This window comes from Lipotes vexillifer, unplaced genomic scaffold (assembly GCF_000442215.2).
Source record: "Lipotes vexillifer unplaced genomic scaffold, Lipotes_vexillifer_v1.1 scaffold422, whole genome shotgun sequence".
NCBI lineage: Eukaryota > Metazoa > Chordata > Mammalia > Artiodactyla > Lipotidae > Lipotes > Lipotes vexillifer.
The window spans coordinates 1,943,268-1,960,653 of record NW_006779087.1 but is presented as its reverse complement, the minus strand read 5'-3'; the positions used below and the strand labels follow the sequence as shown (position 1 = coordinate 1,960,653).

The 17,386-nt window shown below is 43.9% G+C and overlaps 1 protein-coding gene across 1 annotated transcript in view; it reads right to left on the bottom strand.

Annotated features, from left to right (window-relative positions):
- Window positions 1–3,600: 3,600 nt before the first annotated feature.
- The window catches only part of DIP2B (DIP2 acetate--CoA ligase B (putative)), a 231,646-nt gene continuing 217,860 nt past the window's right edge, over window positions 3,601–17,386 (bottom strand). Inside the window, exons 29-38 of the mRNA XM_007452300.1 lie at window positions 16,231–16,340; window positions 15,610–15,740; window positions 13,815–13,983; window positions 12,834–13,004; window positions 11,765–11,826; window positions 10,334–10,391; window positions 9,696–9,770; window positions 7,746–7,923; window positions 5,742–5,865; window positions 3,601–4,128 (exon numbers count right to left, since the gene is read on the bottom strand). Of these exons, the coding sequence (XP_007452362.1) occupies window positions 3,876–4,128; window positions 5,742–5,865; window positions 7,746–7,923; window positions 9,696–9,770; window positions 10,334–10,391; window positions 11,765–11,826; window positions 12,834–13,004; window positions 13,815–13,983; window positions 15,610–15,740; window positions 16,231–16,340 (1,331 nt within the window). The 3' untranslated portion in view covers window positions 3,601–3,875. The remainder of the gene's footprint in view (window positions 4,129–5,741; window positions 5,866–7,745; window positions 7,924–9,695; window positions 9,771–10,333; window positions 10,392–11,764; window positions 11,827–12,833; window positions 13,005–13,814; window positions 13,984–15,609; window positions 15,741–16,230; window positions 16,341–17,386) is intronic.

The window sequence follows — 17,386 nt, the reverse complement described above, 5'->3', positions numbered from 1 at the left end:
CAATTCTCCCAATGTGTGAAGCATTAAACATAATCAGGCATCAATATTTATTAACACAAGACAAAGGAAACACATTCAATGAGTTAACAGAACACTGTCCAGCCAGATGTTAAATTTAAAAATGTATATCTAGTCTAATTTCAAATAAATAAAAAAAAACTTTATACATAATTACACAGTACTATAGTTTGAATCTGACACTGGTAAATATCTTGACAAAAAATAAACAAAACAGCATTTAGGACTAAAAAATTATTCTTATATCTTTACACTCTCTTCCTCTGGACAAATAACATGGCCCATCTACATATACCTAAACCAGAAATCCTGAATGAATGATAAAGAAAAGGCCTATAGTGTATTTGGAGTACTGCAGCTTGCTCCAAATACTCTTGTTTTTACACGAAAGCAGACAACAAAAACAACTCTAAGGCATAGATCATGTTGGAGTTTGAGGGTGAGGTGATAACTCCTCATTGCTTCAGTCTAAAGATTCCTGGATATTCAAGGAAAGTAATTTATTTGGCCAAGATATTGAGCACCATGCCTGGGGCACAGACCTTAACAAAAAAGCCTAAGGCCTCGGGCCCTTTGTTGATTCAACAAAAGCATTAAGCAAGCATTGCCCAGGGAGTAAAGTTAAGGAGACACTCCTATGACCAATAGACAGGCAATGGTCCCTACACAGCCTGAGGCAGCACAACTTCAGGAGGACCTGGTAGGGGAAAGCAGGGGCCCTTTATGAGGCAGGAAGGAAATAAAGAGTGTGGATTCACTGATGCCCATTAGCATGCTGGTCATTCCCAAGGTCTCACTGATGCAGGAGATGGCATTTGTTCTGAGGAAGCCCCTTCCTGATCTACCTCATTACTTCTGCTGAGAGGCAGAAAGAGGTTCAAAAACTTTCAGATGAATAGGTTTCTCTTATCTGAAATGAGGGCTTGCTATTCTTTAGCGCCCCCCCCGCCCACCCCCCCACTCCCCACAGGCGTAAAAACCCAGACACAATGTGTTCCCAAGTTTTGGCAAGGCTGTTTCTATTAATAATGGCCTTTGGGGCCTCTCTTAAGAGTCAGTTCTACCACAAAGGTTCTACTTAATGTGGAAAGACTAAAAGCGTTGTGTCACCAAGAGAAAGTTTTCTTACCAAGTCTGCAACAGACTAGGCATCAGATCTGTAGATGATCCCACAAACACCTCTAAACTAATGACTGACTCTCTTCCCCTTCCAGAGGATACTTTACCAGAGTTACTGGTGAAGTTCCCGAAAGACACATCTTAGCATCTTAGTTTTCTTTCCTTCACCAGCTTATTCTGGCTTTGGGGGATAGGCAAAAGATAAATAAAGCAGCCATAAGGCAGAAAGCAAAAAAAATAACAATTAATCAGAGGCCTGAGGAACTACAAAACTAGATAATCAGCCCCTAAATAACTGGGAGTTGGCCATACCATGAGATTAACGAAATATTTTATTTGAAGGAATGAGTATAATCTGCACTGTCCAGTATGGTAGCCAACAGCCATGTGTGGCTACTGAAAACTTGAAATATGGCTAGTCCGAATTGAGATGTGCTTAATACACACTGGATTTCAAAGACATAATATGAAAAAAATAAAGTAAAATATCTCATTAATAATTTTTTATATTGATCCCATGTTGACATGATAGTATTTTTCATATATTGTGCTAAATAATATATTAAAATCAATTTCACCTGTTTCTTTTTACTTTTTAAAATGTGGTTACTAGAAATTTTAAAATGACAGATGTGGCTCACAGTATATTTCTAGCAGACACCCTAACTTGTGTAATGAGAATTATGAAAGCAACCCATAGGATAGACTCTGCCTTATACCTTTTTCTTAGAACTTGTGGATTACGGAAATAGAAGATCCTCAGGGTCCCTTGCTTTGATTAGTGAATCATTAAAAACTGTCTTAAGAAAATTACTTTCCAAATAAGCAGGCTGTTTTCTCTGCTAGTCACTGGATTTCTTACCCCAATGCAAGTACTTTTTTCCTGTACATCCTAGAACCTCTCCCATCATGTATAAGTTAACGTCATCCAAAATGTTGAAAAAGGGATCTGGAACTGGAAAATGTCTTGAGGTCTTCCCTCTGCGGAGAACGAGTTGGGAGGAAAAGAGGGTTATGTAAAAGGGAGTCAATAAAGTGGCTTTGAGTCATGAGACTGTGTAAGGGCAGCCCCCCAGGAGTGCTGCCGTGGCGAAGGGTCTGGTCTTTGCATTATAAACCTTATTTTCAGGGTAATTACAAGTCTAAAAAATTGTTTAAAAACATATTTAGTTTACATGATGTTACAGTGGGGTAAATAATATGTATTATTAAAATAGTCTAAATAAATATTTACACAATAGACCAGAGTGGGTCAAAGAGAACCATTCTGATTTAACAAGTTAACTCTGTTCACTTTGAGCTTTTTTTTTTTTTTAATTTTAAAAAATATTTCTGTAAGAAAAAAATAATAAAATTCAACTATATTCAAATATGTGAAGTATCAGACCAAAGAAAGGAAACCGAGCCAGAGGCCAAACTCAGTCCCAGGCTCTGTCCGCTTGGCCTGGGCACCACAGTTATTTCAAAAGAGTTTCTTGCATACATCAGACTTCCCCTATTTCAGCATAAGCCTGGCTATTTTGGCAACCCAAATCGGTCAGTTCTGAGACATGCAGTTACGAAGCCTTATGCCTTCGCGTGACTATTGATCCCACTGCCTTCCCAGCCTATTGCTCTTGTTCTTAAAATCCCCGCCCTCGTGAACTGGAAGAACAGAGGATGCTCTCCAGTCCTCAGAAAAGAAAAGCTAGATGTATAACTGCCGACACAGTATACAATGGGCCTGTAAAAGAGGAAATTCTAAATTCTTATGCAGTCATTCTAAACGTGAAAGAAAGACGGTTTCAACACTGGGGGCCAGAGTGAGTTATTCCGGTTCCTTGGAACTGGGTGGGATCTAATGAATCTTAGCTTTTCCTAACATTTTGATTTTTCAGCTGATATTATTCAGTTTGTAGAAACAGGCTGAATTCTTAAAAGCTTAAGCTGATTCTGGGAATGCAAGCTTAAAAAACAAACATAGGCAGCTTCAGTTTATAAAATACACCAGCCAACAGAGACACAGTACAATGTGCAGCAAAACCTGCAAACAATTTGCGCTTTTTAGTCACCTATTCAATTACACTGCATCCAGAGAATACTGAGATTCTCTCAAAGTAGAAATGTTTCTACTTTAGTTGTTACAACTATACAAGCCAATTCTTCAATTTTTAGCTGAATTATGTGTATTCTTATTTACATGTTTAAAACACTGGTCAAAATGTTTTACCATCAAGAATTTTATATATATAAAGTAATTCTCATATTCAGTGGGTTATCTGATTTGCTATGGGTCAACTAAAAGTAAGCCAAGTAGTTCCGTGTTAACAAAACCTGCAGAATGTCTAACTATGGTAAAATGGCAAAATACAGTACAGAGTGGGGAACTGTGTAACTCAGACTACCCCCATCACATGAATTCATTAAACTCCCTTACAAAATTCTAAAACAGCATTAGATAAAAATACAACTATATACAACAGATGAAAAAAATGCAACATGGATGTAACTGCTTTAGTAACGTGCTGCTCACACTACGTCAAAGCTCATGATCAACAGACTGTTAATATTTTTTTCATTTGCTACCACAGAATTCCCCTTTCCTGTGTGTCACATGATTGCAGAATCCCACAGGATGAGATGAAGGATATAATGTAGCCATCTCAGCTTATTTCACACCATATGAAAGCTTCCTCCTAGTCATGGGTCTTTGGTCCTGTGGTTTTGCAGGATGGCCCCTGCAATCCCCACAAGGCTGGTTACATGTTATACGCCACATAGATGGGGTCCAGCTGGTCAGCGAGGAAGCTGTCACGGAGGTGCATCCTCTGCTTCTCTCCTCTGGAGTTGATGGGAATAACGCCTGGGTCCACCACAACTACGACGCCCACGATGAGGTAATGCTCCTCCAGGACCACATTTGTCACTAAAGGAACCAGATCTAGGGCCTCCTGTTCAGAGCCACACAGTTCCACAACCACCACGAGCAAGTTGGTCCACGTGAACACGGCACTGAAATTTCAATGACATTCAGTTAACATGTCATCTTTTACAGTGTCGGCCCAAGACTTATCCCCATTTTCCCTGAGAACTGCCTTCTCACTTGGATCCAACCAGAAGGCTCTCAGCCACGTCTTTAATACATGACCTTGCCCCTATGATCACAGCTGATTAGCTGAGCCATTTAAAATCTCTTGGGAGTTTGGAAGTGGGAATGAAAGTTGTTAGCTGGTCACCTGAAGTGAGGACACGTGGACTGGAACGTTCTGGGGTAGCAGGTGTGCAGAGAAGTACAGAGAATGGCTCTTCAGGGAGGAGAGAAAGAATGAAGTGGATGCCCACATGGCTCTAGAAAGTGAGAAGACGGTGGTTCCTGATGGCCTTCCCGTTCCTTGTTTCTACCTTTCTTGAGATCCAGAGCTGGTCAGAGACTTCTAGGAACCTCTGAGATAACCAGGTATTCTATCCATGAACTCTCTTTTGCTTAAGTTGTTTTGAAGAGAATTCTTGATATTTGCAACATAAGAGCTTTGACTAAGATTATTATCTATATTATAACACCAAACAGGAAGGGAGTTGGCCTGGCCTCATCTGAACTCAGCGCCCCATACACGCTCTCTCCTATTGTGCTATAAGGTAGAATGTTGCCTTACATTCAGTGGGGTTGCTGGGTTAGAAGGTATGACCTGACTTGTGTTTTGCAGTGTTGAACTGCTTTGAAAAACAGATTCAGTCCTTAAGAAAAATGTACACAATATCTGGTAGCATCAAAAGTCAAATGGTTAAAATTAGGGGGTAACCATGGCGCCCAACTTCTCTGCGTTGTTCTTACACCTCATGGGCATTGTTCAGGACTGTTCAGAAGAGAGACTCTGACAAAAGCAAGACAAAGAAGCAACTGGAAAGCATGAACAAACCATTAAAAGAACTGTGGCTACTTTGCATGAAAAAAAAAAAAACCAAACCTGAGAAGGACACACTGACTTAAACATGTATAAAAAGAAACTGGATGGATTCTGTACTGTTAAGAATCCACGATGAAAGCAAATAGGTAAAAACTACAGAGTTTTAATTTTAAGAAATTTTTAGTCAACGTGAGGTCAGATGATCCTTTGTCAGGGATAATGTAGGGGGAATTCCCGCACTGAGAGGGAAACTGGACCAGATAATAACAATCCTTTTCATCTGCTTACCATTTGATAGTTTACAAAGTACATTCTCACTGAATCCTCCTGATAATCAGGAAGGAGCAGAGGAGGTATTTTCAGATGAGGAAAGCAGCCTCTTTCCTTGGGAGCACTGGGAGCGCTGGGCCTTCCAGCTGCGTCTTTTGACCTGAAAGTCATGCTTCTTCCCACCACCCTCTACCGACTTTCTAGAGGCGGATGATCAGTTAGGTCCCTTCCTACGGTAAGCGCCTACCATTAAAAAGGACCCAGCCCCACCGCGAGTCCAAGGAGCCCGTCTCAGCAGACGGCACACTGCCAGGCAAGGATCAGTCCGTTTATTTTCTGGCTCCCCTGGAGTTCCACAGCCGTAGGTGGTCTGCTACGGACGGCTGACTACAGAGCAACTTTAACTGGTACCGCAGCTGAGGGGGAACCTATGCCGTGCAGGGGATTTACCATTCGGCCATGCTCCTGTGGATCCGAGACACCGAGGTCTCGATGTCGATGGGGTGGTACCGCAGGCCTCGCAGCTCCAGTGTCTCGTCCAGAGCTCCCACCACGTACAAGGCATCGTGACGCTCTGACGGGGAGAGAAAGAGGAACCTGGTTCATCAGACGCACTGAGTGTACTACATCGTTGGAGTTAAGAGCACAGGGTCCAGACTGCCTGCCACGTCACCTGGCGCCGCCACTCACCAGCTCTGTTAACATGGAGCAATTAACTTAAATCTCTGAGTCCTGCTTCCCCTCTGTGAGACAGGGGTAATAATAAATGGCTGCTGTGAGGATTAAATTCATATAAGGGAGTTAATATGATGCCTGGTACACTGTAAGTGCTGAAAACATTAGCTATTGTCATTATTATTATTACCACGTGCCAGGAATTGTGCCTAGTGCTGGGGAGACAAAGATGATATAACATGATTCCTGCTCTGAAGATACTTACTGTCTAGTGGGGGAAACACACACACAACAGATGTCCTATGGATGGACATCAGGTGGGATGAGGTCAGCCCAGCAACCCGAGTGCGCACTAGGGCCCCCGTTCCCGAGCTCAGCTCAAGCGTTCAGAAAGGGAAAAGCTGAAGCCATGCTGAGCTTTTAAGGATAAATAGGAATTAGCCAGATGATGGCTGGGAAGGGGAGGAGGGGAGAGGATTTGAGATGGAAAAGAAGTGAACATATGTCATTGTTTCTAGACATCTTCAAGGACTCCACAGAGACTCTAGTCCTGGTTATTAATAGGCTTGTAATCCAGCAGGACGTTGCAGAAATCTTTTTTTAAAGATTTTACGCACACACTGCATACATAAGGCTACATGGTTTATGTCTACATAGATACTGAAAAGAAGAAGAGAGATGATTTAGCTAGGTCTACAGAATGTTATATTTTCAGGAAAAGGAAGATTTCTGAAAAATTTAGCAAAACAAACTGCTAGGAGCTGTTGGAGAGAGAAGGATGAGGAAGGCCAGCAGAGTCCCATCATACAAGAGCTGAAGACTGCAGTAACAAAAACAACGGAAAGAGTAGCTAATGACTCTCGAGTGTTTTCTGTGTGCCAGTCACTGTCCCAGGCACCTGAAGGCATTATGTCATTTAATCTCACATCATTTCCACAAGGCAGGAAACGTTATCACTCCCATTTTCCAGGTAGGAAACTGAGAGGTTGAGTGAGTGTTCACGGTCATACAGCAAATGACAGAGGTAGGCTTCAAAACCAAGGCACCTGGCTAGGGATGCTTCCCTCACCACCAGTATGTTATTCTACTTCCCGGTGAAATGTGGAGACACTCTGGAGCTGGTCAGTGGGGAACAGATGCAAGGGGCGAAGGAGAAATGACTTGGCCCAGTTCTAGCTGTTCAAGTCCAGTGAGTGATCTGTGTCAGTTCTGGGTGTGTATGATGCAATCAGTGCTGGGTATTTTAAAATGGCCATTCATGCCGTCAGGAAGGTTGAAGTCATGGCTTCACTGTGACTGCCCAGTGGGCAGAGGATGACTGGGGGCTGCTTACACGAGAGCCCTGCCAAGCAGGCTCGTGTCCAACGTGAGCCGCCGAAGGGACAGAGGGCTTCGGCAGGCTGGCTCCTCAGCACTGCCTCCCGCTCGCAAGGCTTAGGAGCAAGGGACTAACGATGGAATACCTGTCCCAGGAGCTTGCTGAGGGCCGAGTCCTGCCAGAGGCATCTACCCATCACCAGGCACATCTCTATGACTACCTGGCCGAGCCAACCCACAGTTCAAGGATGCTGACACGGGGCCCCAGTGCTTATTTCCTGGGTCCTCTTTGAGGGCAAAGTCTTACTTCAAATGAATACAAATTCGTGTATGGGTTCAAGAGTCTGAGAAGGGAATAATTCAATACACACACTCCACATCCAAAGGCAGGCTGCGGAAGGCCAGCCCGTGCTAGGGGCTGCAAAGCGCAGCAGGACGGGGGTGAGGAACTGCTGAAGATACCTCCGGTGGCTGCTGTGAGCTCGGTCCGACGGACAAAACCCAGGTATCCTGTTCGAGCCCACAGGGTCTGAGCAGGATCCCCAAAGCTGAGGCGGGTGTTGAAATGGTCAGCTTGAAGAGTCTCACTGTCATAGATGGTGTAATAGCCACTGGCTGTATGGGGACTGTTCACCCAAATCTACAACAAGAAAAAGCACTGGTCACATTTCGCCAGAATCAGTTCAGTTCTCTGGGACAGATGATTTTGGCTTAATTAATTAATTTTGGCTGCACCGGGTCTTAGTTGTGGGATCTTTTAGTGGCGGCATGCGGACCCTTAGTTGGGATGGGATCTTAGTTACAGCATGTGGGATTCCTGACCAGGGATCAAACCCGGGCCCCCTGCATAGGGAGCACAGAGTCTTACCTACTGGACCACCAGGGAAGTCCCTATTTTGGTTTTTTAACCTCATTTTTATAGTAACAACACAGCTGCAACAATAAAGGCAGCTGTCAGTTATCAAGTGTTTACCATGTGCTGAACAGTATTAAATGCCTTACCTCCATCAATCCTGACATATATGACATGACAATACAGTCTGTACTACTGTTATTCCCATTTTACAGATGAAAAAAAAAAAAAAGGAGTTAAGTAACTTGCCTAAGATGCAGAAACAAGGAAACCCAGACCCAAGCCTGGGTGGCCACAGAGGCCGTGCTCTTAACCTTGAGGCTACACTGCCTCCCTGGCTCATTTCTTTCTTTCTTTCTTTCTTTTTTTTAAAAATAAATTTATTTATTTATTTATCTTTGGCTGTGTTGGGTCTTCGTTGCTGCGCATGGGCTTTCTCTAGTTGCAGCGAGCAGGGGCTACTCTTCGTTGCGGTGCATGGGCTTCTCATTGCTGTGGCTTTTCTTGTTGAGGAGCATAGGCTCTAGGTGCACGTGCTTCAGTAGTTGTGGCACGTGGGCTCAGCAGTTGTGGCTCACGGGCTCTAGAGCACAGGCTCAGTAGTTGTGGCGTATGGGCGTAGTTGCTCCGCGGCATGTGGGATCTTCCCGGACCAGGGCTCGAACCCATGTCCCCTACATTGGCAGGCGGATTCTTAACCACTGAGCCACCAGGGAAGCCCTCCCTGGCTCATTTCTCAGCCTCTTTCAGAGTCTCACAAATGCATCAAGGGATCATTGATGCTCTGAAACTATGCTCTGAAACTAAGTTACAAAGACCGCAGGAAAATACTACAGGCTATTTGAATTTACAATGTAAACACAGCAATAGCTGACGATGGTAACAAAACTAGTATTCACTGTGTGACAGGCACTGTTCCAAATATATGACAGATACAGGTATTAATGCATTTAACTGTCACACAATTCTACTAGGTGGGTGCCATTATTACTTATGGTTGAGGAAACTGAGGACCAGAGAGGTTAAGTAACTTGCCCAATCACAAGAAGCTGGTAACTGGCAGAGCCCGGGTCATCTGCCTCGTGCACCCACAACATTGCTCCCAGTGAGCTATGAAATGAGATATCAGTGTCTCTCAGAGATTTGGGGGAAGAAAAATTAAGTCTTAAATATTTTTATACTAATACAAAAATGGATACATTTTAGAATAAAATATAACATTTGTATAAATTTTAAAAATTTAAAATTTGTGGCTCCTTTTAGTTCCACTCCTTAATAGGTGGGAACAGGTGGGATTTGCCCATTTTCCTTTTCAGCTAAGGGTATGTCAGTGGACTAATCTGGGACTAGTTCTAGTTTGGGTGCCTAAATCTTCACTCCATCTCGGTCTCAATTTCCCCTCTGTCCATGTCAGTTTTGAGCCTCACAGAGAAATATGAACACTCTCGAAAATTCACCATGAGGGAAAAGCTATATGCACAGTTTCCTGACTTCTAAAATATGAACCCTAAAGTCTTTCACTGCTGACTTTTCAGAGTAAAGGGGAAAATTATACATACCTCTCCCAGGTGAGAGTCTCCAACAGGCCCTTTGGTCTCTGGATTAACAATAACTACTTTCACTCCAGGTAAAATCTAAGAATCAAAGAGAAAACACAAAGACGGGGTTCAATTAAATCTAACGACCTCTAGGAAATGCAGTTCCCCGCCCCCATGTCTTCAGTGAGGTGAGGGAGTGTACAAAGGCAGGAGCTGAGACGGCGCTCACAGGATTGTGCTCAGTGGAGACAGAGGTATAACAAGATTCAACCTCAAAAATAAACCGGGGGGACATCCCTGGTGGTGTAGTGGTTAAGAATCCACCTGCCAATGCAGGGGACATGGGTTCGAGCCCTGGTCCGGGAAGATCCCATGTGCCACGCCTCAGGGCAACTAAGCCCGTGTGCCACAACTACTGAGCCTGCACTCTACAGCCCATGCCACAACTACTGAAGCCCACACAATGGAATGAAGAGTAGCCCCCGCTCGCCACAACTAGAGAAAGCCCGCGTGCAGCAACGAAAACCCAACACACCCAAAACCAAAAACCAAAAACCACCCAAAAACAAAAACCACCCAAAAACAAAAAACACCCAAAACCAGAAACTAACTACTACTACACACAGACCACATTCCCAATGGTTAACAGAACAAATTACCTTTCCAGACTCTGAGAGGAGCAAACTCTGGGGGGCACCCCGTTCCACAAGACGAACCCTGCAGAAAAACAATATTTACAACACAAGAGCCTTAAAAAAAAAAAAAAATGACTGCACCGCATCTACCAAAGCTATATACACTGCCTCCCCAAACCTCTAAATCTCTCTCTCCTCACATCAGAGCAGAGTTTCTCAAACTCAGCATTACTGACATTTTGAGTCAGATATTTTGTTATAATTCTTTGTGAGGCACTATCCTGTGCACTGTAGGATGTTTAGCAACATCACAGGCCTCTACCCACTAGATGTCAGTAGCATCCCCTTGTTGTGACAATACATATGTCTCCAGACACTGTCAAATGTCCTTTGGAGGATAAAGTCTCCCCAGGCTGAAAATCACAGCACTAGAGACGCTCTACCTGTGCAGCCTGGGTCACTGCCACGGGCCACACCGTGAACACAGCCCAAGTCAGTGGGACTCAGGAAAAGGTCCCAGAGCCCTCTGCCAGGAGCTCCCCTTGGCGCATAGCTACAATTCACCTGTGAGCTGATGAGGAGGAAGGCTTTTACTCCTGGGGCTCAGATAAAGTGTTGTTTCAAAAACTCTACTCTGGGGGCTTCCCTGGTGGTGCAGTGGTTGAGAGTCCACCTGCCGATGCTGGGGACACGGGTTTGTGCCGCGGTCCAGCCAGGGAGGGCTTCCCTGGTGGCTCAGTGGTTAAGATTCCACATGCTGCGGAGCGGCTGGGCCCGTGAGCCATGGCCGCTGAGCCTGCACATCCGGAGCCTGTGCTCCGTGGCGGGAGAGGCCACAACAGTGAGGGGCCCGCGTACCGCAAAAAACAAAAAACAAAAGAAACAAACACTAAGAGGGAGGGCTTCCTTGGTGGCGCAGTGGTTGAGAGTCCGCCTGCCGATGCAGGGGACACGGGTTCGTGCCCCGGTCCGGGAAGATCCCACATGCTGTGGAGCTGCTGGGCCCGTGAGCCATGGCCACTGAGCCTGCGCGTCCGGAGCCTGTGCTCCGCAACGGGAGAGGCCACAACAGTGAGAGGCCCGTGTACCGCAAAAAAAAAAAACCCCAGAAAACCAAAAACACTAGTCTGCCTCATTTATTCTGTCTCAGTTATTTTTAAACTTCCAGAGCAAAGAGTCTATCCATTTTAGTGTAATTTATGTCAAATGTTACAAAATACCAGTGTTACATTTTAATATTAAAGAATAGTGCAGCAACTGTGAGAATTAAAGCTTTCTTCTTATAAATGTAAACCTTATTAGGTATTAATAATGAAAATGAATTTCTTCCCTTCTCCCATCCCCCTGGAAGACACCAACAAAAGGAAGGAGTGGGGAGAGCTGACTTTCTCGAGGCTCAGAACTTTTCATGCTTAGGAACGCTAACAGAAAGTAAGCATAACCGATCTACTGTACCTGTCATGTCTTAATGATTTCAGATCTACATACACAGTAGTTGGATCAGGCCCTGAGGTTCCCTAAAGAAAAATAAATGTATTGTTTATTTAAAATTAACTGAATGGTATTTCCATATTTTACATTTTCAAATCAAGAAATAGATAATTTAGTCACATACATGAAAAATCCAGACTCTTATTTTGAACGCTCACCCTGTTTTCAACCAGATGAGGCAGGGCTATAACGAAAGAGACTCCTGGCCCAGCTTTTTTCTCATCTTTCTTTCCTTTCCTCCCCCAGGAGAGTAGAGTAGGCTGGGGGCCGAAGCAGCACTGAAAGGTTACCAGGCTGAGAAGGGTCCTCACCCCTGGACTCAAGGCAGGGATGAGACAGACCAGCATCCATGGGACTCTCAAAACCAGCACTGGCCCAAGCTGGCAGCGAGGGGCCCACAACGGGCTCCAAAGTTAAAGTGTCATGATGCTGCTCCAAAGTCATCCGACCACAGACACAGAGGACCTGAAAGTATCCACCCATTTACGCCACCTTCTTTGACTCTCACTCTTGTCCATGTCTGTATTTGCCTTACGAGCTTCCAAGCTACATAAAGTCAGACTCAGTTCTTTTCTGTTATTTCAGCCTCTTTTCTGTTATTTACCCACCAAGATAACATGGTAAAATTGCCATCTGGCTGGAGAAAAGAATGCAGGCTTATTTGTACTTCTTTTGCAAAAAAAAAAAAAGGTGTAAAAGATGGAGGAGACAGAAAACAAAGGGTAACATATAAATAAAATTCAAATAGGACTCAGAAATCTTCTCGACTCATCGTATTGGACCATAAAACCACTACTTAGAGTAAACATTTACATTAGAGCTCAATTGCCGGGCATGGCTCCAAGTGCTTGGCACCTAGAAACTCAGTGGTTCTACAGAACGACCCTGTAAAGGACGATGCTACCATGTTCATTCTACAGATGGGCAAAATAAGGTACAGTGAAGCCCAAATAAAAAGTCCAGAGGCCTAGAGCAACTAAGTGGTAGCCTATGCTCTGAGGCCCTCACACAAGCAAGATTTCATGACAGTCACCTGCAAACATATCGCTACATTGACTCTTGATCCAAAAGTGGTGCTGACAGCCCGAGGGGACAGACCGATGTCCTTGAAGAGCTTGGAGAAGGACTGCTGGAGAGCAATGCGGGGCCGCTCCTCAGCCACCACCACACATGTCCGGATGCAGGAGAGGTTGATTCCCCTGGTCTGTAAGACACCAGGCACAGGAGCTGAGGTCAGCAGAATCACAGAAGTGCTGAATAAGCAGGGCCACTGCTCTATCTCTTTGGTCAGGAAAAGCCAAGGAACTATGTGTTCTCACCTCAGACACCCAGAGAAAAGATATGCCTTTTCAGAAAATGCCAAGGAATTCCACTAAAGTCATTACCCACTGGTCAATATGCTCATTCTCTATTTCTTTCCTCTTTCACCTAAAAATCTTAGGTTTTCAGCAAATATAGTTTTAATCCCTCTTCATTTCTGTGCCTCAGATTTCTCTCTATTTCAAATGCAGAGATGGGACTGAGAGAAAAACAAATTTAGCAACATAGATATCTAACCTCCTATCTCTTTTTTTCATTCTTAAGGTCACATTTCTCTACTAAAGAAAATTCAGTGTTTTTTGACTCTCATATGCCAGTTAGACATATGATCGTTGGATACACTCATGAATGAGCGACCTTATCTCTGGGGCAGTCGCCAGTCTCAGATTCTCAGGCTGCAAATTCTATTGGGAAAAGTCCTCTTGAAGGTCACAGTTTCTGTTCATCTTCACGTAAAGTAATTTCTATTCAGCCTCCACCAGTTTTACCTTCTTCTCCACAATGTAAGAATCAGATTAAACTCTGAAAGAGTGCATTGAATTAGACAGTGAAAGAGAGAAACTTCCTGAGGTTTACAAACACCTGTTTGCCTAGAAAACAAGCAGGCAGATATGTCTGGCCAGCCCAAGGTGGGGTATCATCACGCCTGGCCCATTTCTCTCAGGACTGTCTCCTGGTTACAGCTGCTTCTTACCTTCAGCACCTCCACTTGGTTTCCAAGCCCCTTGGTGCAGAGCTCCATTACTGAATAGGAGCAGAAAGTGTCTCTTATTTTGTACTGGTTGACCGTGGAGAGCCAGAGGAAGAGGTTGTTTTCCAACTCCATAGGAGGAATTAAGATGGACTGGTGACCTGAATAGACACTGCAATGAAAAAAGGCAAGAGCTGACATTATCAATTCATCCTAGAACATCATCAGTTCAGCAAATATTTACTGAGCATGAAGGACAGGGTTGGGTCATATTAGATATAAAGGTCTGAGAATCAGCCTTGTTCCTATGCAACTCACAAGATACAATAACTACAGAATAAAGCAGACTGTGGAAGGTGGTAACTGAGATATGAATAAAGGCCATCACGATCACAGAATGACGAGCAAGTAATTCAAACTGGGAACGCAAGGGGCGGCAGGTGTTTCACTGAGTCGGCGACAGTTGAGCTCAAGCTTGAAGAATGAGTAGGAATTTGACAGTGGCTGGAAAAATGGGGAAGCTGGTGAGGGCATTCCAGGCAGAGGAAGAGCATATGCAAAGGCACGGCGATATAAAATTACATGGTGTGTGTAAGGTTGTCAGAAATAGGATTCCAGAGTGAAATACTAAAGCATAGAATGCCTGGGGAGTGGTGAGAAGTGAAGCCAGAAGGGTCAGGGCCAAACTGTGAAATCACTGATCTATTATTATATGAAGGAGTTTAGAATTTACCCAGCAGGCTGTCACTACAGCTTGAAGTTGGGGTAAAGCTAGTTACATGGAGGGGGTATTGGAGACACGAGTCACTGAAGGCTGAGAGACAGTTAGGAGAGGCTGCAATAATCCAGGTGAGAGAGGATGAGGGCTTGAACCCTGACAGTGCACCCAGGATAAAAAGGAAGGAATGTCAGAGTCCTGTATTGTAGGTACAATCTCCAGCCGTGAATCCTCAGCTTCCTAAACCTTGAATATAGACCAGAATAACTAGGAGCCCAGGAATCCTGTATTAAAAAAAAAATACTGGAATTGTGATCTCCACCTCTGGAGATCTAGGTTAGTATGTCTAGGGAAGCCCCATTAATTCTTTTTTTTCATAGACCCCTAGGTGATTCTTATGTAGAGATAGGTTTAAGAATAATGGAGCCAAAGGATCTGACATTTAATTGCAAGTGTGACATAAAGATACAGAGTTGAAGATAAAGCCCAAGTTCCTAGTGTGGGCCTCTAGGTGGATGACCCCATCCTAAGAAGAATGGGGACCCAGCAGGAAGATGTTGAATTGGGGCATCTGTGAAGCATTCATGAAGGTGCCCATCAATGAGGTGAAAATGCAGAGGCTGAGATGAGGTCCTCTGGGAAGAGAGTAGAAGGAGTTGGGATCTGCTAACCCACAAGGAACAATGTGGCCAATGTGCTACTTTCCAGCCACATGCTGTCACCCATCTCATTACATTCCTTCCTGCCAAGCCTAGGGGGTGCATTCTGGCTGACACAGTACGACATTTCACCCAAGTGTCATCCTTCTACTTGGCTCTGCTTCTAAAATGAGGGTGACAGGATGGAGCACAGAAGAGGCAGTAAGATCACTGCCCTTTTGTCTGAGGCATAAAAACTAACAGAAAGAGGGAATACAAACAAACCAGACAAACATCGAAGATACATTAGATGCACAAATTCTGGAAAACACCAGCATTTCATTGAAACTTTACCAAATTAAGGGAGCAAACGGAAGGATGAGATGGTCACAGCCCCAAAGATATTCCCATGCATTCTGTTTCTTTGCTTTTCCATGCCTACCTGCAGAGACACCAGAGTGCAAAGCCAAGTCCACAGTAAGGGTCAAGGCAGATGGCGATCTGCCGAGAGGAATACAACTCACACTGGAGCTTGATGGCTCTACAGAGAGCATTGACCGCAGAGTGGGACATCTGGAAGGTAAGGAACATGGAACAGGATGGAACTGGCATCCCACAGGCAGAAAAGCAGCTCTAATGAGAGTTTTGAGAAGCTTACATTCCCTCCAACTCCTCAAAATGATGTATATTTTTCATTGCTTCAAAAAGCCTAATCTAAGTCCAACTGAAGGGTAAGTCTATCTGTTAATTTCTCAATATTGAGTTTCATGAAATACGAATCTGTGACTTCATACTGGCTTGAACTAACTCGTGTTATCTGTTGGCTTCTATGCTAGGTTCAGAACACTTCATAACACAAATTCCTTGGGATAACTTATTCCGGAAGAGCCAATGCTTTTATTTAAATATAGCAGTGGCCCTTGATCCTCTGCCTACTGGTCTCTGGTATAACCAGCTGGCCTCTCCATCTGAAGTCCCTGGGGCAGTGGTCATCTCTATTTTTTGCAGCCCTGGCACTTTACTAGCATCCAGTGAGAGAGTAAAAAGATCCCGACTACTCTACCTTCACTCCCGTAAGCATGCCAGTTGTGGAGACACTAAAATCAAGGTACGCCAGCATCTCAGGAGTGGGTGGTTTGTACAGCTGAGGTAACCTTTTCCTGGGTAGATCATCTGCAAGGAAAAGAAAAAACCCGATGTCAATCAGACACGTTGATAACAAGATCCTACTATATAGCGCAGGGAACTATATTCAATATCCTCCGATAAACCATAATGGAAAAGAATGTGAAAAAGAATATATATATATGTATACCTGAGTCACTGTGCCGTACAGCAGAGATTAAACACAACATTGTAAATCAACTACACTTCAGTAACATTAAAAAAAAATCAGACACGTTGGAACTCGAAAATCATTGCTCTTCAACTGGTCTTCTGTGGCTTTGCTATGGCCACACTTAGCTTCTGGGATTTGCTAAAGCTGAGGCTTCTCGTATTTAATCAACCGGCTCACATATGTCACTCCTAGAGGAGGGCTGGGGTTGAGGGCACCAATAGACAACATAAACAAGGAAACTACATCAGGCAGATGTATTTACTAGAGGATTAGTGAGGGGTAATATAACATAGTAGCTGAAAACACAGGCTAAAGAAGCAGACTGCCAGTGTTCAGATCCCAGCTCTGCCATTTCTCAGTGATGTCATCTTGATGTTATTTAACCTCTTTGTGTCTGTTTCCTTATCTCTAAAGTGGTAATAATACCTGCCCTCCCAGAACTGTTAGGAAGTTAATTCATATAAAGCACTTTAAGACAACTCAAGAAGCTTTACTTGTTGTTATGCTGGTTTCAAGTTAAAGTTCATTATTTACAGTTTAGTACATGTCACAGTAACCATGGACTGCTTTAAAACTTGAACAGTTTTTCTCCAAGGTAACATGACTGATTTTAAGAATGATAATCTAGAATTGGGAATTATTTTCCTTTGCTCTTTTATGATAACCTCTCCCTTCCCTCCAAATCTGCTTTATAAGTATGTCATATCCAAAGATATCAAGGATGTCTCTGGCCCCAGCCATGCCTCCTCAATGGCTCCTTTGGCTTTCCAGATCAAGAAACGATTCTGACTCTGACTTTTCAATCTCTTTATCATCGGGCACTCATCTCTGGTCAAACCAAAGACTTTCTCTATCACCTTCAACCCACCTCTGTGTAGGG